Here is a 24,149-nt window from a genome sequence, read left to right as displayed (position 1 = left end):
CAAAGTTTCCCGCCCCATAACCTCACCAATGAAAAATGTTTCAACGGAGTGTAACTAGGTGGCATCACAATTCTAAACCAACTTGGAACTCTGTGACAAGCATTTCCCCCTCATGACAGCATGCTTTCAGCAACGAGCGTTGTGACAAGTTTTCCGACAAGCACTTATGCCGCGGTCGGTGAATCGGTGCATTCGCATTGCTGATAATTAGCATAAACACTTAGAAAGGCAAGTGGGTAGTGGGGAACCTCCATGCACACCTGCTCGTTGTACGCAGCCGTACGGCGCCGGAGTGGCGAAGGGCTCCGAGGGTCGCCGGCGGCGGGGGGGTGGGGGGGGGGGGGCATGAGACTATAGACGGTATCGAGACCAACTTCAAGAGATACGAGCGACCCGGCGATCAGTGCGTAGGATCCCGTTAGCCGTGTAACGAGGTGTTGCTGTCGCAGTGCAGCACACGAGGCGGGCCCCGCGCAATCGACTGACTGGTTTCCGAGTCGAAAAAAGGACGTGTTAATAGTAAACAAACGAATAACAGAAGGCGGTTGTTTTTCGAGTGGACGATTTTATAAAGTATTATTATACAGCGCGATATTCGCGGCTTCCTAATCTTTGTCGCCGACTGTAATTCGAGCTGGGTTTGTTGCGAAAACAACGACGTGCTGTCCGGGTGAAGGAACTTCTGAACACTTTGGCTGTCGGGGGTTAAATCATGACAGAGTTGGTTGTCACTTGCCACCTGAGCAACGGACAACTATGAAGCGTGGGGTATTTCGCCACTCGCTGCTGCATCCTATCGACGCGAATGTGCAGGTGCCGTATATACGCACACTATTGAGGATTACGGCGTGAAACGAGGTTCGAGGCCTACCGATTATTGCCTCAATCTTATTTTGCAAAAGGCGGTTTAATCTTATCGTGAATTCTCCTCGGCGTGCAAATGCTATGCGGATTTATTATCCATCGCGCCGTATTCTAACCGTTTATCTGATATAAACACTGGTTCGATTTTTTTTTCGTTGATATTTTCGCAATGTGTGTGCGCGTGTTCGTCAGTTTCTCTGTATGCAATAATGGAGTAAAGTTTCATTCGCACAAGTAACGATATCATTGTTAATAAAGCAAGTAACGAGATTTCGTTGAGATGACAGATGCCATTGAGGAGTAAAACAAAAGACAACGGAACATCTGAACGAGAACTCGGCCGGTAACTCGAGTTTGAAACGGCGCGACGTTGGCAATTGTTCTTAATTAAATAAGATTAATTGTAATGGAAGGGAATGGCGAGGCGCTCCGGGCAGATCCGGTGCTCGAGGAAACATTCTACATAACTTCGAAGAAGAACACGTTCTACCGAGTCAAGCTTACCGAGAAGGGTCTCAGCCTTCAAAAGGAGACCAACGGATCCACCAAGACTGAGACGATCGCGTTGAGCGATATTATCGGGTGCAGATGCATGCGGTCGAAGAAGCGAAACGCCGGCTCTTGCGTCTGTCACCCGGGCGCCTCTCGAACCCAACTGAAGGTCGTCGAATCGAGCGAAAACATTCAGCCCTACGACGAACTCGACATGTCCGCCTATCTCTACATCTACTCGTACCCGATGAAAAAACCCCGCGTCAAGGGCGCCAGAAGACGCGAAAGAAGCACTCTTACCCTCAGGTTTCGCAGCTTCGACAAGTACGAGGACAATTTAAGGGAAGCCAGCAGGTGGCGACTCGCCATCAAGTGCCTCATCGCCAGGGTACCCGTTCCCAAATCGCTACTCAGTCCTACCGACGCCAATTTGGAGCTTCTTCTCAGTGGTAAGAAGCAGGGGATTTCCACCTTTTTTTACCTACGGAAAGAAAAAATTTTCTCGCCTTACAACCGGAAACGCGTTTTTCTACTTTTTCCTCATTCGTTAGCATTTTGTTTCATCTTTACCGACCGAGCGAAACGTCACTCATTCCTATTACAGTATTACTAATGAGAAAATGCCGCAGATTTTGAATTGCGATAGTTGCTATGTTTTTTGGTCAATGATGCATGCGTGAATCCTCATAACAGTCAATATAAATAACGTTTTTCTCGTTTGGTAAAAACTGACTACGAGGATTATCTATCAAACTTTTCCCATCTATAATATTCGAAATGCGGACACTGAACCTTTGGTAATTCGGGAAATTCTCATTTCGTCGGTTCGACAGTCATATTTAAATCTTGGGAAAAACCAGAAATCCTGGGGAATTTTATCTTGAACCAGGATTATGGATATGATGTCATAAAGTATTGACACAATCATTACCCTAAGGTTTACCTTGCGTAAAGAAATTTTCATGTGTAATATTAATTAAGTTGTACGTAAACAAATTAGTATAACCACACTGTAGTTATATGTATATATAGTTTATAGTGTGGTCAAGAACCTGTTTCAATTCATTTAAAGCCACTTGAAGTCACTTGAATTTTTTATTTTTCAATTGTAATTCTGCACAGTAGTTATGAAAAATGGTCAACCGAATATCATTTGAAATTAACCTCAGAGCTTAGCTAATCTCTAAGCCTAAATTTCTATTAATGTGACTGATTTTATTTCGCGACTTGATATTTTTATGGAAATTTATGGGAGATTCCCGTCTATGTTTACGCTACATGCCAAACAAGTATGCGAAGTGCAGTATCGATGCGAAAAGGAGATAAAACCTCCAATAATTTTTACCTGAACGCTGAGATTCAATGTCAATTGCTTACACCGGTAATTTGGTGAAGTAAATTACACTCAAATTATTGGAGTTGAAATGATTTTGTAAATTACATTCAATTTGAACGGACAAAGTTGCACAATTTTGAGATAAAAACTTCGTCTATAGATCGCGAATGATATTTAAGGTCTCGAAATTTCTCCGAGTACTTGATCATAAAACGCTGCCAACTTAATGTACTTCACAAACTTGTAATAATCATGTATCATTTATTCATTGTAATAATACACGCTAGTGAATACAAGACATTAGTGAGAAATATTGTCTGGATTTCCTGGAATATCTTCGTGATTTTAGACTTAATCATCAAAGTCGTTCCTGGTCAAGAGATTTTCGAAAATATTCTCAAATTCGAAAAGTATCGAATCGGGAAAATATTATTCCTCAAAAATATCAATATATTGTATTGTTTGTTATCGTAGTTCACGCATCCACGTCGGAAAGTTATTTATCAAAAACATCAAGCAAAACTATCCGTTCGGATGTTGGAATGTTGCTATTAAATTACCACTATATCCCTCATAAATACCTGCAAAGACAGAATTCCACGCAGTATAAGGAGTGAAAGATTGACCTCGACAATTGAAGTAACTAAAAATTCACGGACTTATAAAAATTGTTTGTTTTTTTTTTTTTTCACCGTCGTCAAAGGTATACAGATAACCTACGTTTCTGTGATTAATTATACCTTTTTTGGTACAAGATATAAAATTTGTAATCTTGATCTCACGGTACGAATCGGTATAATTTGTATAACTGTTTTTTCGCAAACTTCTTCTTCTTTACAAGTCGATTTCTACGGTGGCGAATTTATAATTATAACTGTTGTCATGCTCCTGCATCACGAATGATGATAAATTTACTTCTTGTGACGACTAATTTATCAATGCAACATAATTTGGGAGTCAAATTGAATGAACGTTGATCGTTCGCGTGTGTGCAATGTGCCATTATCCAACAGCAGCAAGATCAGAACTAACGATGCGAACACGGCACGATCATATCGTCGTGTTGATAAAATATTGCACTTTATAATCTTATACCACACGAGATCTAACTATAAGCGATTTTATCCGGCTACATTCTGAATTCAGTAATTTAAACCTTCATTCTAACTGTCATAGATCAATTCTCTTATTCCTCTCCCGAGTTTCAAGGTAGCACGATTTTACACGTCGAATAATATTTTATTTTCGTTATATCGTCGTGGAGTGCACAGAAATTTCGAATTTACCGTTTTTCCGGTTTATTGTCACGGCATGACGTAGTAATAATAGGATATAACGTGTGTTTTTTGAAAGAAACGTGTTCTCTTACGGTGTAAAAACAATAGATGACAAATACGACGAAAACAGATTAACGAGCATTCAGTTTGCGCCCCTTCGGGTATAATTAGCTCGAGAGCAAACAATCGGTCGAAAATTAAAGTAACCTTTATATCTTTGAACGCTCGTGGCAGTAAGAGATAACGTATTGAAAAGTAAAATCTCGTCCTTAGGTTTGACATTGAAAACAGAATTGTTTTGCATAGTTATAAAACAATCTAGTGTCTTAGCATCCGTGAAAGATGAGGAAGAAGTTTTCGCGGTTGAAACAGCAAGGAAATTACATCAATTGCAGTGTAAACGTTGATAAAACTCACTCTTTGAAATACGTACATCGACACTAGCAAGACACGAAAACCAATCTTGGACACTTTGAGACAGGAATGCACTTAAAGAAGAGTATCGCGTGTCATCCCATTAACATAATTACTGTTGAGCAGGATCGAGTCAAGTGATGCGCACAACGAATGACGAGTCATAACATGAACTACGAACCTACACGTTCGTGACTAAAATTTTTTGTTGGAATAATTTTTAAGACCACGAACCTACCGTTGAGATAATTGCATCGTTTAAAGTATCGTTTTCGATTGCAAAAAGCTGTGAGAAAAAAATTGGTAAAAATGATAACTTCTTTTCAAAATACGTGTAAAACATTAAATTTTCAACTCTGATAGATTTGGCTTCGTGTTCGTGGAAATAATCCAAACAACGAGAATATTTCAAAAAACAAAATTGCGAACTCCAGTGCGGACAACAACTCGATTTATCATGATTCAAATGACTTTAAAAAGTTACTAGATATAGTTTAAACCAGCGTTGAAAGATCCTCAGAGTTTTGAAAATATCCATTCAATTTTTCCCTGTCGAAAAAATTTCGGAATAACCGCTTAATTTTTGGCCTGAATTAGAATCTATGCCATATCTTTATTTCTCCGTCAAACGAAAATCCATCGGAGTGTTTTTACTCAGAATTGCGTATGAAGTGAGAGTATCTTTGCCGAGTTTGAGCATACGTGGACTCGGATATTTTGAGCTATGCACAACGTCGAAATCGACGAAAGTCACCCCTTTAAAATTGATAATCGGTACTGCACAGTGTCAGAAATCTGTAGAAGAGCGTCGAGGATAGTTTCACCTGGAAATTTGTAGAAGCTTCATCTCCTCACTTGTCCTTTTTATCACATATCCGAACACTGCGACAACAGCATCAACGAGTCGGAGTTATCACACGGTGCAGTGCATCTCGAAATTGCCACTTGCACCGCTCGACGAATCCTCAACCTGCACGCGAATCGATTCAGCCTGCACGTTGGTCTCAGGCAGATGGTTTATTCTGTAGGTATAACGTAGGCAAGGATGCTACGTGCAACGAGGTCGATGACCTTGTTATGTAAAAGTGAGAAACCCACATGACGTTATTGTGTCGCGATTCTTACGTCACACCCGGACGGAAAAGTTTACCGGTTAATAGGTGAAAATATTGCGAAACAAGGGATCGAAGTGTTAAAAATCGAAGCTTTTGGTATATGGAACGATCGATGAAGATAAAAAGGTTCTCTTCTCCGAGATCGTCAGAATTGGTTGTGTGAATTCAGGTTTCGCTGTGTCGAAATAGTAGGTACAGGATAAGATAGTTGACGCGTTGTTTTTCCGAATTTCTCTCGTTGTTCGTGATTGTGATCGTGATTTCCCCCTCCACCCCCCCTCCTTTTTTTTTTTTTTTATTTTTCCTCCACCTGCTCTTACGCGGCTACTCCTCGGGTATAATTGATTCAAGGATCGCCGCCACTGCGGATGTTATGAACTCCTGCATAATCATTCTCGAAAACACGACTCGCGTCACTGGTAGTTAAGCGGAAAAATAAAACATCGATAACAATGATAATCGTGACGAAAAGTTATAGAGATTCCGACGTACAAAGTTTCTGCGCCGTTATTTCATTCTGTATAATTTGGTATAAGAATCTAAAGAATGGAATAGAGATGTATAAAAATTTACGTAATAATCGATCGTGATCGATTTAAAAATTGTACAACCGATTCTTTGTGTACTATACGAAAGGAAGGAAAGAAGAAAAAAAAAAAAAAAACTACGTCTACCTAACGCAAGAAAAGAATTGATCGATCGATCCATCGATGTAAACGATCGCGCAAAATCGTTCGATGCTAATTTCTTTTTCTCTTTATTATCGTTCTTTATAATCTGCTATTTTTTTTTCTAATTCAATAGCGTGTAACTGGTTTCTTGTATAACATCTGTTTTCGAACTCGCTGAATGTATCAAACTTCGTTACGGCTGTCGTGCGGTGAAATTAAAATGAAAAAAAGACGAAAATGAAAAAAAAAAAAACAAAAATCAAATGAAACGAACGAACTTGAAAAAAGAGCATAAATTAAACCGCAGATATGATTCATCCGTTCTGTGGCGTGAATAAAAAATTTCAATTACGAACTGTTCTAGAATTCGCCTTGCAAATTTTCTCCCCGATGACGCGGAAGACGCGAAATTTATGAAAGAATTATACCGAATGAAAATAAAAACAACTTGTTCGTCATAGTTACGTCTGTGTCTATAGATGTACAGATCCGTAAACCGGCCTCTGGAATGACCCGAATCTTTTTAAGTTTATCATTGAAAATCACCGCAGTTAGTCTGTAAGGTTAACAAGAAATCGAAGGTTTTTTTTTTCTACGCATATAATAATCCCGACCAAAAAATAATTTTATTAACAATCACGCCTAAATTACTTGCGATAGGATCAAAGTCTTTCAAATCACGTTTCACCCATGCGTGCTTTTAGTAATATAATCATAATCGTTTCTGTTATTTTAATATAATAGGTTCAACTCTCAGCTATTATCTCGAGATCGGTTATAACTCATGAATAATTCATTGTCGGTCTCTGGTCTTTTTTTTTTATGGGTCATTCAATGATTCAGATTCTTATTTTGACGACGTTGCGGAAGATCGTAAAGAAACAATTAACCTCATTATCATAACAGAAAAACAAAAAAAAAAAAAAAAAAAACCGTTCATATTTTGTATACATATTTATTTACATTTTTTGCAAATTAATCAGCTCACCTTGAATTTTCATAAAATTTGTAAAATTCTATTATATCAAAAATTCCAGATGAAACGATTTAAATATCCCCAAACGAAAAGAAAATAACGAAGTGAAAAAAACTGGAAAAATTTTCAAAGAATTCTGTCTGTAATGTATGTACGAAATCACTCTTCGGTTTAATTTATATAATCTACGATTGTAGCTTCAATTTTTAACACAAACTAGCAACAAATTTAACGTACGTATAGAATAATTGAATTCAATATTACAAAAATCTTTATCTTTGCAAATTGTCGAGAATTGTAAAGAAGCGAAACATCGGAATTCTGTATTATACCAATAACTTGTTCAACAGATATTACGAACGGAGTGAGAAAGAATTGTGGTAAATTATGACTCTGATTCAAATCAGTCTCCGGAAGTTGGAACTTTAATGTCACTAATTATGAGACTAATTTTTTCTCGAGAAAACGATTTATAATACATACGCCATTCCCTCGTTTTCTCCTTATCTAACCAGACTTCAAGATTATATATACTTACATTCCTGATGTTCTGAAAGAAGGTCAATTTTAACAAATCTCGATCTAAAACTTTGTGAATGCATGTAATGAAAATTTTTCATCGCAAGTTTTTAGATTTCGATGGATAATAAGGAGGGAAGAAAAAAAGAATATATATACATTTTTTGGAATAGAATGATTTTCATATTTTTATGCATACAAATTTCGTTGAAAAATTGAAATTGGGACACAAGTTTCTTTGAATCTTTCGTTGTTTTTTTTTTTTTTTCCTCCGCACCGTACAAAATTTTTACACACACACACACACGCAATAAATCGTAATGTTACGAACGTTTTTACCTTGACATCAGGGCCGTACGTGTACAGCATATAAATCCTTGTAAGTACTCTATGGTTATTCTCAGTCGTTTATTCACAACTATAGAAGTGAAAGGGGTTCACGAACCCGCGTTGTGAAATTTTTCACACGTACTCGTTGTGTGGTTATAGAAAATTTATCCCCGAATGCAACTTTACACACATATACTGTATAAAATCATAAATAAAACGCTATACGATTACGAACATGTTTGTTACGTAAACAACAAACTGACCGATCGTGCATCATGCACTCTGTCATTCTTCAAATTGAAGTAAAGCTAATTTACCGTAGTCATGCAACCGTGTTAAGTTTCCTTTGTATTTTATTTTTATTTCATTTGCCTTTATCCCTGCGGGGAAAAGTGCGAAATTTATTCCGAAAGGTATGAAAATCCCTGTTCCGAACACGGACGTTTCTAATGAAATGAATGAAACCGTCGAGGTTGTCGTGACGAAAAATTTATCGGCGAAAGAATTTTTCAAGTTTTTCTATTTATCGTTGTAAATATTTTCGTTTGTTTATATTTCAAACCGTTGCGTTCCGAACATTCATGAATATCCTAAAACAAATGCGGATGACGTTAGATTCCTGCAGACCAAAGAGTTATTCGGATTTTCCCATCTGCGAAACTTTGTTTCAAGTACCGAGCTGAGTTAATGCGCGTTTGAACAATGGTCTGCGCATTTTTCCGTGCTGCAGCTGCTGCAATGTTTATTATACAATAGTCTCAGGTTTCTACGTCATGCATTCAGGTGCACTAATCTAATGCCGTGAGGTGCAGTGCTGCACAATTGCCTACAATTACACGTCGTCGGTGCAGCTTTTGCAAAGTTACGATGCGAAAGAGTTTCAGAGATAGAAAAAAAAAAAAAAAAAAACAAATGATAAGTTACGTAAAAACAAAATATTGTATATTATTTTTCTTTGCGACAAATTTGTATATTTCAGATTGAGAAATATTGTAAAGATCAACTTTATACACGTCATTTGAGTTGGCGGATCAAAATTTGAAATCCGATCGAATCCGGTTAAAAAACTTTGTTCAGGGATTTTCAGGGTCGTTGATTAAATTCGCTATACTTAATTTTCCAAATATGATATCAGATTCGTAATCAGCGATCCCAAAAATCATGGAACTCTATCTTGATATAAAAGTTGACCGATCAGTACAATAATGTGTGACTCAAAGGTTACGATCATTGATTGACAATTTGTTGTTGTTTGTTTTTTTTTTTAAACCTTGAGTTGTTTCGAAATCTGGTACTTGTTACTTACTTTGCTGTTGGGGTTTAATTAGGCCTTGAATTTAACCAATTCGATACGAAACTGCTATCGAGAATTTCATAATGAATACGTTAAGTCGGGTTTATTTATTATGTATACAAGATCCATGATGCTGAGTTCGTTTCGAATTAAAATGAACGAATGAAATGATCTCTTTTCGGTACGAATCGGGGAAAAATCATTTACGTAAGTACTTTCGTTTTTATTTTTCATGTCTAATTACAGAATTATTCAAGTTGTTGAATAGAAAGCTGTAGAGATTTTTCTCTCATAAAAGTTAGGTTCCTTTAAATTTTTAATCGATAGAAAAGTTATTTGGAAAATTAGATGATTGATCTCGGTGATGTAATCGTCAGATCCCGTAATGTTTTATAATATATCGGAATAACATACCGACAGTTAACGACTCGATATTGTACGTCGAAAATGTTTATAAGAACCTCTTCCTGTTAACGATGACGTGAAGAAGAAACACGCCTATGCTAATTTGTCTTTATGATTCGACAGAGAAAAAGTGTCAGAATTGTAAAACCATCCGGTGAAAGTCCAACGATCAGGTTTATAATTTGTTATCTTTTTCTCTCCCACAGTGTTTTTCGTCGGACTTCTTAATTCTCTTTCTAGAAAAATTTACGTTCATATTATTGAACATGAAAATTATTAATCATTCATATATTTTTTGTTGCTTTTTTTTTCTTACGTCTCGCGTTTACCAATCTATATAATTAAATTTCTTTACAATTGCGTGATTCTATATGTAAAATATCTGCCTCTTCAAAAGTTTGTTACTATTTTAAAACGATTTCTTATAATCCGGATACTGCAAAGTATGAAAATTGGCAGCATAAGCGATTCTTCAATTTCTTGACGTCACCCTAACCACCCTGAGTATTGTTTCATGGATACACCACGACCCAACAACACGTCTTCAATGATTAATTGACTAATCAGGAGTGATGTATGCACGTGCCCGTCATAGGAATGATTGATCACGTAATTCTTTCGCAATTAAATATACGTACCATTTCATTGTCATTTTCACGATTTAATTACCTTACACAGCCGCATTTTCGATGGAAACATTTCCTCGTACGTATACACACTTTGCTCACTCATGTATGGATGCAATGTAATGAGGTAGACAGGTAAACACTCAATTATACACGGTTTATTTGGAACTAATCGCTCTTACGTATACATAATGTATACGGTATATTTTCTTTCGCAAACAGTCGATGTTGTCGAGCGACGCGCATAATTTTTATTTTCGTTATCGTTGTTTATTGTTGATTTTCAAGGTGAAATTATATAAACTACGATATAAATATACGTGGATATTTTACCGTTCTACAAAGAATCTGTTTGAAATAATAATTATCGATGCAACAAACTTCTCGTCGATATACGCCAATTTTTCATCTTTTTATTTTCTCTCTCTCTTTTACTTCACCCTCGATTTAAATTGGATTTTTTATTCGTTCCTCGGAGCTAATGTATCTTGAGGCCTAGAATTCAGCGGTACAAAAATGAAAAAACGAAATGACGATGATAATGGTAAGAAACTCCGATCGTGTTTTCCATTTTCTCACGTTCCTTTCGCAGCATTAATCATCTGTAGGCATAATCAGTCGAATGAAAACAAAACGATTATTTCACTAAACGTGCAAAGTGTTGCATACGTTTGCATATATTACGAGGTTTGCACGTACTGCTGGAATAATAACGTACGTCAGACTGAAATAATAAATGCTTACGCTTATCTTGCCTTGCGAGTCGCCTCTTCTAACAATAATATCATAGATAGAAACGTAAACTGATACGAAACATCTTCTTGCGCGTAAAGTTGATCCGTGTGTCGTAGTTAGATGATATGCCCACTTATCACGGATTCTGAGACGGACATTTTTTTTTTTATGCTAAGTTGGTTACGTTGGCAACGCAGATTCAGCCCGTGGCGGCCGATCGTATTTTCGGTATTTTTTACACTGCGCGCACGCGCAGTCGCGAATAAATTTGACATTACGCAACTCTAACCTCAATCTCGTGCCGCGGGAAAAAACGTGCAACATTCTCTTTTTATATAAAGAATCGTGTTCAATAAGGAATTTGCCTCCTTGTTAAACAATACACTGTTCCTATTTGATATTGATCAAAATTTTTTCGCATAATGTAAGATATGTATGTATATACATATAATTACAAAGTTTGATTATAGGTACACATAGGGCATTCCATGCCAACTGAAACTAACGCGAAGGTTACCATTTTTGATTTTGCTGGAACATGACCCTGTTTTTGAATTCTGTGAAAAAAGCTGCGTTGATTTTTTTCGAATTTTCTTGCCCAACCGTTCAGGAGGTCATGAATTTTCGAAAATTTTTACAATTTTTTCGGCACGTACTTATAAATTTTTGAAAAAACCCTGAATTTGAATGTTATTTTCTAAAATTTGTGCGTTTTTGAATATACTTTTTGAAAATACTATGCAAAAAGATGTCAAAGGGTTTTTTTACTCAAGTGGTTTCAACTTCAAGATTAAAATTTTAAAACATGATCAAATTCATTGGAAATACATCATGGTCATGCGGTCGAAAATAAAATTAATTTCAAACGTGATTTTTCTTTTTAATTGGGATTTCGATTTATCGTTACCGGTCGCTATGTTTCAGGACGCCACCGCCAGCTGGCGCCTCATTCGATCTCCGTCAGATCGGCAAAGTAATTCAAATTCATTTTGTGATTCAAAAACATATCATTTTTTGTTTCCCTTTGTTTCCGCCCACACAATTCTACAGTTTTGAGTTCCCACCGAAAATTCTTGTAATATTTAATCTTACGGTTTTTCAAATACAGCCGTTTTCGTTTCTTACGAATAACGACATAATTCGTTATCGTGCCGATATTTCAGAAGATAAAATGTTATCGCATTTGACATTTATCGACTCAAATCTGACTTTTCCAGGTTGACTGATTTGATGTGTTTGTCGTTATTGTTATTAGTATTGTTGTTATTATTATACCGCTGCATTTGCCGCACAAAAATTTGTTTTTAAAATTCACGATCTACCTTGTTACTTACAAGAAAATTACTCGATGATTCATATGTACTTGATCATTATCTTAAACATATATTATTTATGCGATTGATGTAACATTGTTATATTCTTTGAACAATCACTCATTCGCTGTATAACAATTTTTAAAAAAATACCGATTTTCAAGTGTCCGCGTGGAGTAAATCGAACCGCAGACAACGACCTTGAGATTAATTATTCACCGCTTATTCTCTTCATGCTAATCTTGTAATTTATGAACAATGCACACGTGCGGCCGTGATGTGGAATTCGATACTGCATATTTCTAAACAATAAAGGTCTGCTGGAGGATACTACGAATTGCCAATTATTTTTTCCTCAAAGATTCTTGTAGAAAATTCATCGCTGTACAGAATGAACCAAATAACTATTGAGCAATACACGTTATGCGAAATATTTTCAAATTGTTAAATTTTTTGGGAAACTACGAAATTTGAGCAAAAAATAATTACCGCACCATAGAAATAATTTTGATTGTTGAGAATGCTGTAGTTTATTTTTTATCCAAAATCCGAAGAAAAACCTCTCAGACTTTTTTTTAATTATTCTTATATTGTGAAAATTGTATTAACCGTTCACAATCAGCCATTAATATCCAGTACTTGTGCAATTAATTCGGCTGATTAAGAAAAATATTTCCACTTTGGTTGGAGATAGTGATTTAAAGATTTGATAAGATTTCTGTCGTCTAATCTTACAAAATGACGTAATTGAAATAGTATATACTTTTCGCTCTAACGTAGTTTCAATTTTTTTCTTCTCATTCTTAGCGTGTCCGGGAGAAGATCGAAAGCTGTTGGTGCTACTGAATCCGAAATCGGGACCAGGCAGGGCGAGAGAAACGTTCCAACGGAGAGTTCATCCGATTTTATCGGAGGCCGAGAAATCGTACGAGATCCATATCACCAAGTACCCAAATTACGCCAGGGACTTTGTCAGGTCGAAGGATATTTACCAATGGAGCGGCTTGCTGATGGTCGGTGGCGATGGTATCATATTCGAAGTCGTCAATGGACTATTCGAAAGGCCGGACTGGGAGAAAGCCATGAATCAATTACCTCTCGGCATCATCCCTTGCGGATCCGGAAACGGCCTCGCCAAGTCCATCGCACATGCCGCGCAGTTAGTGATCGATTTATTTCGTTATACTGCACTTGAAAGATTCTTCTTCTACCAATTTCTTTTCCATGATGATTTTTCTGCTATATGTTATGTACGTTGAGCGAAAAAAAAAAAATAACGACAATACTATAAACAATCTCACAACAGTTTCTGTTTCCCTGTTATTTTTCAGAGAACCGTTTGACCTGAATCCAATGCTTATCAGTACTCTATCAGTCGTTAAGTGTAGAAAAACACCTATGGACTTAGTGCGAGTGGAGACAAGGAATCAGGTGATTATTATATTCTATAATTAGTGTATCGATATAACGAATAAGATAAAAAAAAAAAAAAAAACAAATCAACAGCAGTAACAAAAACTGATTCATTAACGTCTTATCATTTTAGATACTGTTCTCGTTCCTCTCCGTCGGCTGGGGTTTGTTATCCGATATTGACATCGAGAGCGAAAAACTTCGTGCTATCGGTGGTCAAAGGTTTACCATTTGGAGCCTGGCACGACTAATCGGGCTCAGAACGTACAAAGGCAAAGTGTCTTTCCTGCCGTACGACAAGCCAATTCCAAAAGAGAACGGCACCACCGGCAACGGATTTCAGAAAGATCGGCAACCCGACATCGGCAAAATTTCTCATTCAAAAAGCTACGGGGATCAACTAGACCGGTAATCATGATTAGAATATTTGCGTGTACTCGACATGTCGCTTTGCATTATTCGGATTTTGAATCAAGTCGATGATTGACGTCGAATTTAGGTACTCGACTATCTGCGAATCCAGGAGTTACCACGACGCGATTGACGGCGATCAGATCCCAGATGCTCAGGAGAGGATAAACGGCCTGGACGCCAATGTCGACGAAGTTATAACTGAGAGCCTATCTCTAGAAACTGGGAATCACAGAAGGAGGCTCGACAGCTTCTACTCGGTTACTTCAAAAAAGTCTACATACTACAGTACTGGGGGTCTCTCCAGTTATCAGAGTTTCTCTGAATCGCAGAGCGCCGAATTAGGTATTAAATCGCGTTTTACAAAATTACCGAGTATTATTGTCATTTCGATGGTGATAAGATTATCCTTATAAAAATTCATCTGGATAAAATTTAACATACTTTCTCATACAGTTATCTCTATAAAGGATAACATCGTTCTCATTTTCATTTGTAGGTGATCAAAGACAAAACTATAAAAACGGGAGGTTCCTAATACGCTGCGAAAAAAAAACCGTTGATTCACCGAAATATTTCTTTGTGGGTGACAAAAAAAAAATAAAATACGTTGTTGCTGCGAATAATTTTTTGCTATCGAGGTGCTGGGAAATTTTATGCGAAAGCAACTATAGATAGTGTAGGTGTTTTTTTAAAACAACAAAAAATGTTACGAGATCAAGCAAAATTTAGTTTGAACAATACGATATTATTATTTTTTTTTTTTATTATTATTCTCACGTAAAAAAATATTTTTGCGAGGAGTTTCTACCAGACATTTTGATTGGGTTATTTATTTTCGCAAAATTATATCAGATTCTCGATTCGAAGTGGTGTAATTGTATTTTAGTAGGGTGGTTTATTTTTTTAACTTAAAAAAAAGGTGGATACGAACAGAAAATTTATCTTGATGAAGATAAACTGAACTCACATCATCTCTGAAAGATAAGAGATAAATTGTATTTATCGAAGATGATAGACTTAGTTCAAATCACCTAGATAATGTTAAAAATCCAACGTTTTTATGACGTCCCTTGCACTCTGTTTACAAAATCAAATAACAAAATGTGCCCTGCATTTTTCCGTTTTTTCAGGCAGTGGTGAAAGTGAGAATCGAATTATGTACGGCCCAGCATCGACGTTGCCAGCATTGACCGCAGCGCTTCCTTCAACGTGGACTCAAGTCGAAGGTTTGCATCGACATGCGATACCGTCTTGACTAATTATTATTGATTTAAATTGATGTTAATTCAGAGTTCAATAAACGTGGGATGCGTCAGTGAAGATTAAACTCAGCTTTTGCAATGAGAACAAACACGGTTGTAGAACACTTAGTACCACTAATGTTTGATAGTACCTTCTTTTCTCTTAGGGGATTTCATAATGGTCCACGCCTCCTATCAGACGCATCTCGGACAGGATTTCCTCTTCGCGCCTCGTGCTAAATTGGCTGACGGTGTAATTTGGCTGCTTGTTATTAGAGCGGGTATCACCAGGGCACATCTTCTGCAGGTATTATACTATTCCTCTTCCTTATTCGTGCATTTTGCTAATTACCTTTTATTCTGTTTGTTCATTTTTTAGCGATAGATCCGATTAAAGGCATGAAATAGTCATCGTAGTAATCATAGAAATCGTTAATTTCTTGAGAGATTTCTAAAATTGAACCGTAATCGGATCACTAAAGAAATTTGCAAAATCTCAATCTGTTTCTTTTTGCTTTTCTACGCTTTTGTCTTTTCACACTAATAATCTCGTATTATTACAGTTTCTATTAGGTCTAAGCAACGGTTCCCACCTCAACTGCCCTGGGGTTGAAATGATTCCTGTAAAAGCATTCCGAATAGAACCAGCCGAAGGTATGATCGGTTATTTGACGGTCGATGGGGAGGCCGTAGATTATGGACCGCTTCAAGCCGAAGTATTTCCATCCTTAGCGAACGTTATGAGCACATGATTACAAAAATTGTTTAATCAAATTGGCTCAGGTTTTAGGAAAATTTATCTCGCGAGGGTTTTTGATACCTCGAAAGCTCATTACCACTATTTATTATATTATCATTGTTTTGAGTTTTTCACGGGGCCATATTTATCACTTGCGCTATTCCTGTTATGACTTGTTTAAATATTACATGTAATTATATCGTACGGGTGAAAGTATTTTACTCGGCGAATCCAGCCACGTTCGCGTATTATAATTTCTGTAAGTAAATTTTTTTCGTTATGATATAGATAATCTAATTTGATTATTTGATACCTTTTTTTTTTTTAAATTAAATATATGGCAATCTGTCGTTTCTGCTTTTTCCGAAGCTATAATACGTATTGCGTGGTATAGTTCAACTTCCAAGATACTAATTATTGTGTATATATTTAGTGAATCGCGAAATTTTAAATAATACTTTAGACAACGATATATTATTGATTCTAGTATAATACGAAATCGCGTCCACGTGTGTTCGTGAAATTTTCTAGTAGACTTGATTAGATATTATGCATAGATTAATACCGTAGTACTTATTTCAATAAACTTGGTTTAAAAAATTTGCGATGTTCTACCTACACGGGTCAATAAAAACGTATAATCAACAGAGAACAATAAACTGCATTTACAATAAATGTTGAGGTACTCGGGGAAAAAAAAATTTTCTTATGACGTTTCAATCGAGTGTCGTATGTCTTCAAAATGTAAAAATAACAGAGATACAAAAGCATAACATGATTAATGATAATAATGATGATAATAATAATAGTTGCAGTTTGCACAAAATTATAAAATTTTGTATTATATCATTACACCACCAAATACATATTAGAATTTTCGGGCATTGCCTGTGCGTTGTTGTTGCCATTGTTGTTGTTATGGTTTATAACGAGAATTTTTTTAGTACAAAATTACAGAAAAAATAATCATTCAAGGGCTACAAAAAATCATATAAAATTTATAACGCCGTCTTTAAAATGTATATGAGTATTGTTCGAGACGCGTGATGAAGCAGCTAAATATAAAAATTTTAAGCTCAATAACAAATATAAGGATCAGGAGTATACTTACGCATGTGTCAAAACAATTGTGCACACGAAATCATTACCGTTAAATTGTGATAAGAGCGTGCAATTATATTCGTGATTGAATAGGTCCAGAGAGCGTGTTTCGCGATTGTAATTATGTATCGGAATCACTGTTATTGTTGTTGTTGTCGATGATATTTATTTCCATTCCCCTTGAATTCCAACTCGTAAACGAAGCTATGATGTGTACATATTAAACTATACTGTATAAATGAAATATCAACAGCCAGTTAAGGGGACCTACTTACTTCAATTCCATCATTTCATCAATTAACGGCTGCAGACGAATTATTTAAGCTACGGTTGGAGTTGAATACTTGTTTTTTTAAATCTTATTTCTTGTTTGTTTTTAATCAATTTTTTATGTAAATAGATTATATATACATGTTGCGACATCGCAAAGTGATTAGTATGATATTCGGATACATAAATTTCGTGCCAATTAAAACGTCAAGACAATTAATCGAATGTTACTTTGGCAGGAAAAGCAAAATAGTAAATTCAATCAATCCTCTTCCACGGATTAAATACCGAGTTGAATGAGTATTGAAATAATAGTCAACTTCTTATATGTGCGAAAATTTTGCGGGTATAGTCTAGCCGTAGTGATTTTTTTTTTTTTGCTTCACTCTCTGCTGTAACGGGAACTAAGCGTGATATGAAATTTTAGCTTTACCAAAAATTAAGAGACAAACTATGAGTCTATATATAATTAAGGATTGTAAGTTAAATTTAAATTTGGTGCTTGGATTGTCTCTTGTATCTTTTTTCTCTTTAATCAATTTCGCAATGCACTGGAAAACCACGTTCGTCAATTTATACATTTATTATTGTTGCTATTTTTTTTTGTATTTTTTGTTAAACGACTAGTACGAGAATGGCCAATGATAATTGTAAAACAATGCCATCCAGGCACTTCATTTTAATGTTACGGCAATTATTACTAAAATATTAGTTGTATTAATAAAAATTATGAATTTATTATATTATTGTACAGTTTACTAGTGTTTTTCGAAACACTGCAACTTCTTATATTTCTCCTTTTCCTTGAGTAACTGCGCGGACATTATGTCATTGACGACAGCATAAAACAATTTTCACTTTAGTATCGTCGAGCGGTGAAAATTATTCAAGCTGTCGCGCTTTTATCATTCATCTAAATTCATTATTCAAGGTTTTTCAGAACAACCTAACATTTTTTGTTAAGTTTTCAGAAGATTACACAGAGAACAAAATTACAATTTTCCAATAAAACGTTCGTATCACTTTATTGAGAAGTAAGACGTTTATCTGTATTTTCAGTTCAATTAATTATGAGAATAATTTTATAAGAATTACAGCGTAAAAATTTTGTTTTCTTTATCGATAAAAGTATCATCAGGCTCGTTGAAGTTTACACAAGATACTACACATATTTATATATAATTATATTCACTTATTTCTTAATAACGGTAGTTATCGTATAATTATATGCGTGTAATATCTAAGTACAGTATAGAATATAGTATTATATGTACAAATGATGCATTGATCATACTACATCAGTTATGTACATCTTTTGAAAGAAGAATATTGATTAAAATAAAAACAAACAATCAAATAATTATATACAACTCAATGATCTTAATAAAAAAAAATGAAGCTGACTGCTGCAACAGTAATACATAACAATAATGAGCAAAATCATCAATTATCGTATACGTATACAGATAGGCTGATATTAAAAACGAGAAAAAAAAAAATAAAAATGAAAATTGCAACTCCTTCGGATAATGACTTAATTAAAGATACTTAACTTACATATAAGATTACATGTTCGAAAAATAAACTGCGTACCTACTACAAAGACACGGACGTGCGAGTGAAAAACGGCACATGTAATCGGCAACTGCGGTTTTTTAACTTTTCATAGATGCGTGTTATGTAAGTTGGAGCAAAAACTTTTCACCTTGGCTCATTAAATTAGCCAAAGATGCTTGCTCTATTGTAAGATAACTTTTATAAAATCGAAAAAATTTTTATCAAACTTGTCAACTTGACACCACCCGTAATTCATATTAATTTTATAAATTAAACATTGTAGGTATTGAATATGGGGAGAATTTGGGAATTTTTAGTAGGTAGTAGGGCTAGGATATGAATTGCTTAAATCACACACATTGATAATTTATAGCGAAATGTACGATTTCAACACTTTATCACGCATCTACAAGTTCATACAATTACGCAAATGATACTACTTTAAGTTTTCGAGTTAAACTGTTCTCTAAAACCAATATGATCGCGAGTTAATCGCGTACGATACTCTACCTAGATTCATAACGATTTATCTACTTCTTTTTTTTTCATTCATTGTTTAATTTTATAATTGTTATTCAGTTTGTACAACGATTTACACGAAGTCAGTCGATTCTCACGTCTACGCGACGATAAATCCTAAAATCTTATCCATTCCATCGTGAGCGAATAATCTGCGTTGAGAATACCTGTGATTTTTTCAGATATTTCATAGTTGGATTCTCCAAAATTCGTATGAAATATGAACGATAAACCGATAAAAAAAAAATATCTTTACAATCCTCAGTTCCCAAGATGCAACTGATTGCAGGCTAATTACGGTTCACTTAACTGTTGTTCTTTGAAAAATTCAAGTATTGCTCTAAAGCTCTCAACAATAGCTTGCCTATAAGCTATCAAAGTTAAATGAGATTGACATTTGCACAAATTTTCACAGTCTGCTCTTCTCATCACTAAGGAAAATTCATATCATTAAATCCGATTAGCAAAAAACGATACTAATTCTTTTCTCTTTAATTCTAAGAACTATAACTATATTCAAACCATCCTTTCAAGAAATTTCATGCATTATTATATGTAAATTCAAGTTTTCACCATGTAAATCAAAAGAAAAACAAAGCGAAAACGAAAATGAATTTCAATATGATCAATTCTTAGACAATGCGATTATAAATACATCGCTAAAGCCTACACATGTCTATAAATTCAATAATATCGAATTGACCATCTTGTCGAGTTTAAACCTCATATAAAAATTATTAAAAATTTGCAACTAGCATGTATCGGTTGCAAAGTATATTATATCGTAGGCGCACAATTTAGTCCGAGTTTTAGTCGTGCGACGTGGATTAATTACAGACTCGGTCAGCCATTTTTCAATATTTTTCTTTGTTTAAATTTTGTCTGTAATAAATGGTAGCTAGAGTTTATTAGAAAAAAAACCTGTAATAAACAGCTGGGCGGAGTATACCACACACATAGTTACAAGTGTAAAAAAAAAATTCAAAAACAACTCTTTTCATATCCACCCTGTATTTTCCAAAACTCTATACGTATTTGACGATTTGCACATACGGTAAATTAGAACAAATATTAGATTAACGTTAAAAGTTTCAACAATTTCTAGTTACTATTCAATCCAAATTATTTAATATCGACGGAATTGTTTCGTTTCTTTTTTGCTTTACATACGTTTTGTCATCTTTTTTCTTTTCCTCAGACTCTAAACTCAGTACACCGTTAATATACGTATAGAATACTAAAATAGATATACATCGAAATCCAAAAGTTTCAATTTCAACTTGTCTCATTTACCCTTTTTCTAACTTGCAAGACTGAGAGAATCTATGTTAGCCAATAAGTCCCTGACGTCGCCTTGAATTTCATCCGAAGTATTGGACAGTGATAGTCGGGAACAGAATGTGCTGAGAGCCTCGACCTGTTCTCTGGCATCTTTTTGCCTCTGCAAATAGGCGAGCAGCATGCCGACCACGTTGTGCACTTCTTCTTTGATCTTATTCATGTCCGAACCTTTGAAGCTTTGCAATAATCTCAACTTTGTCTGCGCTAATTGAAGGGGGTTGTGCCCGTGCTGGTCAGATGAGAGAACGTCCGTTCCTGCTTTCAGCAAGAGTGTTACTACTGCTATTTTACTCGTCACCGCAGCCAAGTGAAGAGGCGTGTTTCCGAGACAATCACGCTGATTCGGGTCCGCACCGTGTTCCAATAATAGACGCACGACGTCCGTGTAACCCCTTAAAATTGCGCGAAAAAAAATATCGCTAATAACAAACTTGATCAAATTAACGTATCGCAAAGTCGAATGTTGCTGTGAAAAGTGTCTAGTGAAATTCCGCTGTCTTTGAGAATTCGTCAAGGGCTTTGCCAAATTTTTTTTTTTTTTTTTTTCATAGAAAACTAGATTCGTCTCTCTGTTTTGCGCATGAAGGTAAATTAAATTATCCTGCTATATAATTTTTGACCATTTGTAAAAATAAGATAAATTTACTGAAATTAACATGGATGTTTATGATATTCGTAAGCAGGGCAGGTGATTCTTCTCACTATTTATATTTCAAACTATTTATACAGCTGGAATAAAAGTCTAAAACACTGGTGAATTGAATACAGTCTGATTGTGATGAGTATTCTACTTCCTTACTTAAAATTATAAGAATCTGTTTGGGTTTGTCAATTTTTTTCTCAAATGCATTCTAAAATTCACCATCAGTTGTCTAATCTTTCGAAGAATCAGAGATTTTTTTTTTTTTTTTATATGTTGTTATTCCAGAAGTGAACTAATTGAAAAGCTTGAATTATAGCACTAACCTGGATGATGCTAAGTGGAGAGGGGATCTTCCCTGTTCATCGTGATTATTGGGATAGACACCACTTGTTAACAGTCGTCTCATCAGTTCAATGTTGTTTGTTGCAGCTGCCAGCCTCATCTTCCTTTCGTCGAGAGGCCCTTGAAACTCCTGCCACGTTTTCATCCTGAACTTCGATTTGCGCTGCATGGCATGCAGTTTCATTTTCCTATGGTATGTTGATCCTGCCCGTTGCGGAGACCAAAGCATATCTAAGTCAATCGATAAATAGAGGCATCGATTTATTGGTCAATATTTCTTTGAACTTATCGATATCAGGCATGGCCTTGATAGGCCAATTTATATAATTTAGAGAAGTTATCTAAAGCTCTCGCTCTTTGGGGTGTGGAAAACACAGCTAGATCTGAAAATGAGATTTCCATGGTATTCCTGAGTCTTTTAACCCAATGATTCACAGTTTTCAGAGGGCTAGATTTATTAATCATAATTATAGATACAGCCTCTCATCGCATTGGCTCTAAGGAATGCTCAATATTTAAAAAAATGCAGTTTTAAATTCAACAGTTTGTATAAATAAATTTACAATTCTGCCAATGATTTGTTGGCATATTCACTTCGGCACAGTGATGTAAAGTTGGTTTTATGGTGTAATGAGAAAAGTGCAGTAGAATCGATGATAAATTGAGCTTTCGATAAAACTTGATTCGTCCAAGCTTCAGCGACCTTAAGAAAAATAGCAACTCACTTGTTTTCAAAATCTCCATCGTTGTACTGAGCAGTTGACCATTCGCTCCATAAAGAGGCTCTATGTACATCGGTGGTATGCGAAACTCCAAAACCTGAAATCATCACGATGAAAAAAATTAGTTTCACTATCTTTTATACAAAAAAACCATCCACATATTCGCAATTGGAGTGAATGTTTTCCTTGGTTATAATTGGATATGCTACATCTTGTTTAATTGTGAAGTCATTGGGATGAATGTAATTGAGTTTACTATTCATTACATTATGAGTTTGTAATAGATGTTACATTTTTTTACTGTTAATAGCCTTTCACTATCCAACTAGAAATTGAAATTCTGTTTTGCGCCTAAGAAAAGATAAAAATGTAAAAGAACAACTTAAACCTGTATGAAATATAAGCATCTCTGTTTTATAATCGTTGAATCTAAGTATAATCTATCTAAGTACACCAAAAGACTGATCAATAAATTTGTAAAGCAAATGACAAAGTTTTTCATTGTATTAATTATAAGTCGTAGTATAGACATGTATAAAATCCTCTAGCATTGAATACAAGAAAAGATTAACAAAGAGAAAGAGAAAAGAAAGGAATGAACGACTATGAATTACATATGAAAGCAAGCATCATTTGATTGACAAATTTATTGAAATATTATTGTTGTATAATCTCGAACCTAAGAACATATTTAGGTATCCAAAAAAGAGGAGTAATGGCCTTCGAGTAAAAGCTAGTAAAACATCCCAAGTTTCTCAACTTTCTCTAACAAGAGAGGGGGGGGGAGGAGAGGTGGGACATGCTGAAAGCTGACGAAAGAAGGGCGTTATAAAATGAGATAAGAATAAATTTGACATATTGTTTGGATATAATTACGCTATCCAAATTCAAAGTCAAATTTATGATAATGTATGTATTAACACAATTGCGTCCTAAGGTAAATATAAATATGTACCATTGGTAGGCATACAGAGAAGTGTTTGCATGCACATAGTAAATAATTAAACTTGAACTATAGTTATACGAGTCGTGCATTACCCTAGAGATTTGAAAACCTATTGAGTACTAGAAAAGGACGGTTTGTAATTTGTTGAATATGACCGAATAGTAAAGCGCAGTATATTGATGATGCCTTTAGTGGGCTATTAATAACATTGATATACCTTTGTAGGCTCGGCATTGGCGTGCAATACCAAAGGTCCTGAGGTGCTCGGTTTCGAAGTACCTTGACCATCAGCATTGGTGTTTAAACCAGGGCAAATCGAAGCGATGGGTAAACCCAGAGGTCGGGACGGTCCAACTTCAACATTGGAAAACTGACTGCCCGCGTTGTTGTTACCAGCATTTGATCCCTGGGGAGAGTTGAAATTTGCGGAGACGTTGCTTTCGTGGGTGACCGAGCTGTCGTTCGAATCGTTACCAGTCTCAACCCCGGAGTCGACCGACGTCATTTTACATCTGTGCGTGATTTTTGTTACAC

General features: G+C 35.5%; 2 protein-coding genes across 3 annotated transcripts; one reads left to right on the top strand and one right to left on the bottom strand.

Moving 5' to 3' along the window:
- The first annotated feature begins 365 nt into the window (after positions 1-365).
- Positions 366-18,286, top strand: LOC107226518 (sphingosine kinase 1). Its single transcript, XM_015667357.2, has 8 exons — positions 366-1,805; positions 13,175-13,526; positions 13,699-13,798; positions 13,914-14,188; positions 14,280-14,536; positions 15,325-15,420; positions 15,603-15,742; positions 15,999-18,286. Exons 1-8 carry the CDS (start codon positions 1,271-1,273, stop codon positions 16,185-16,187), a joined length of 1,944 nt encoding a protein of 647 aa, XP_015522843.2. The 5' UTR covers positions 366-1,270; the 3' UTR covers positions 16,188-18,286.
- LOC107226511 (ankyrin repeat domain-containing protein 54) lies at positions 17,843-24,131 on the bottom strand. 2 transcript variants are annotated; one of them, XM_015667346.2, is made up of 4 exons: positions 23,833-24,131; positions 22,673-22,766; positions 21,929-22,178; positions 17,843-21,381 (listed from the first exon to the last, which is right to left on the bottom strand). In XM_015667346.2, exons 1-4 carry the CDS (start codon positions 24,118-24,120, stop codon positions 20,922-20,924), a joined length of 1,092 nt encoding a protein of 363 aa, XP_015522832.1. In that variant the 5' UTR covers positions 24,121-24,131; the 3' UTR covers positions 17,843-20,921. The 2 variants fall into 2 exon arrangements, with proteins under 2 accessions (XP_015522832.1, XP_015522834.1); XM_015667348.2 differs by having other exon boundaries at positions 17,843-21,354.
- Between the last annotated feature and the right edge of the window lie 18 nt (positions 24,132-24,149).

The sequence above is a fragment of the Neodiprion lecontei genome, chromosome 5 (genome assembly GCF_021901455.1).
Source record: "Neodiprion lecontei isolate iyNeoLeco1 chromosome 5, iyNeoLeco1.1, whole genome shotgun sequence".
NCBI lineage: Eukaryota > Metazoa > Arthropoda > Insecta > Hymenoptera > Diprionidae > Neodiprion > Neodiprion lecontei.
The sequence above is the reverse complement of the archived record's forward strand: the minus strand, read 5'-3'. Positions and strand labels throughout refer to the sequence as shown.

What these genes read in the sequence shown, in the direction of transcription:
- LOC107226518 (XM_015667357.2), top strand. Translation starts at nt 1,271, where the DNA reads ATGGAAGGGAATGGCGAGGCGCTCCGGGCAGATCCGGTGCTCGAGGAA. An exon ending in TCCATCGCACATGCCGCGCA is followed by an intron (nt 13,527 to 13,698) that starts GTTAGTGATCGA and finishes GTTATTTTTCAG; the next exon opens with AGAACCGTTTGACCTGAATC. An exon ending in AACGTGGACTCAAGTCGAAG is followed by an intron (nt 15,421 to 15,602) that starts GTTTGCATCGAC and finishes CTTTTCTCTTAG; the next exon opens with GGGATTTCATAATGGTCCAC.
- LOC107226511 (XM_015667346.2), bottom strand. Translation starts at nt 24,120, where the DNA reads ATGACGTCGGTCGACTCCGGGGTTGAGACTGGTAACGATTCGAACGAC. An exon ending in CCAATGCCGAGCCTACAAAG is followed by an intron (nt 22,767 to 23,832) that starts GTATATCAATGT and finishes TGATGATTTCAG; the next exon opens with GTTTTGGAGTTTCGCATACC. An exon ending in CTCCACTTAGCATCATCCAG is followed by an intron (nt 21,382 to 21,928) that starts GTTAGTGCTATA and finishes GTTTGTTATTAG; the next exon opens with CGATATTTTTTTTCGCGCAA.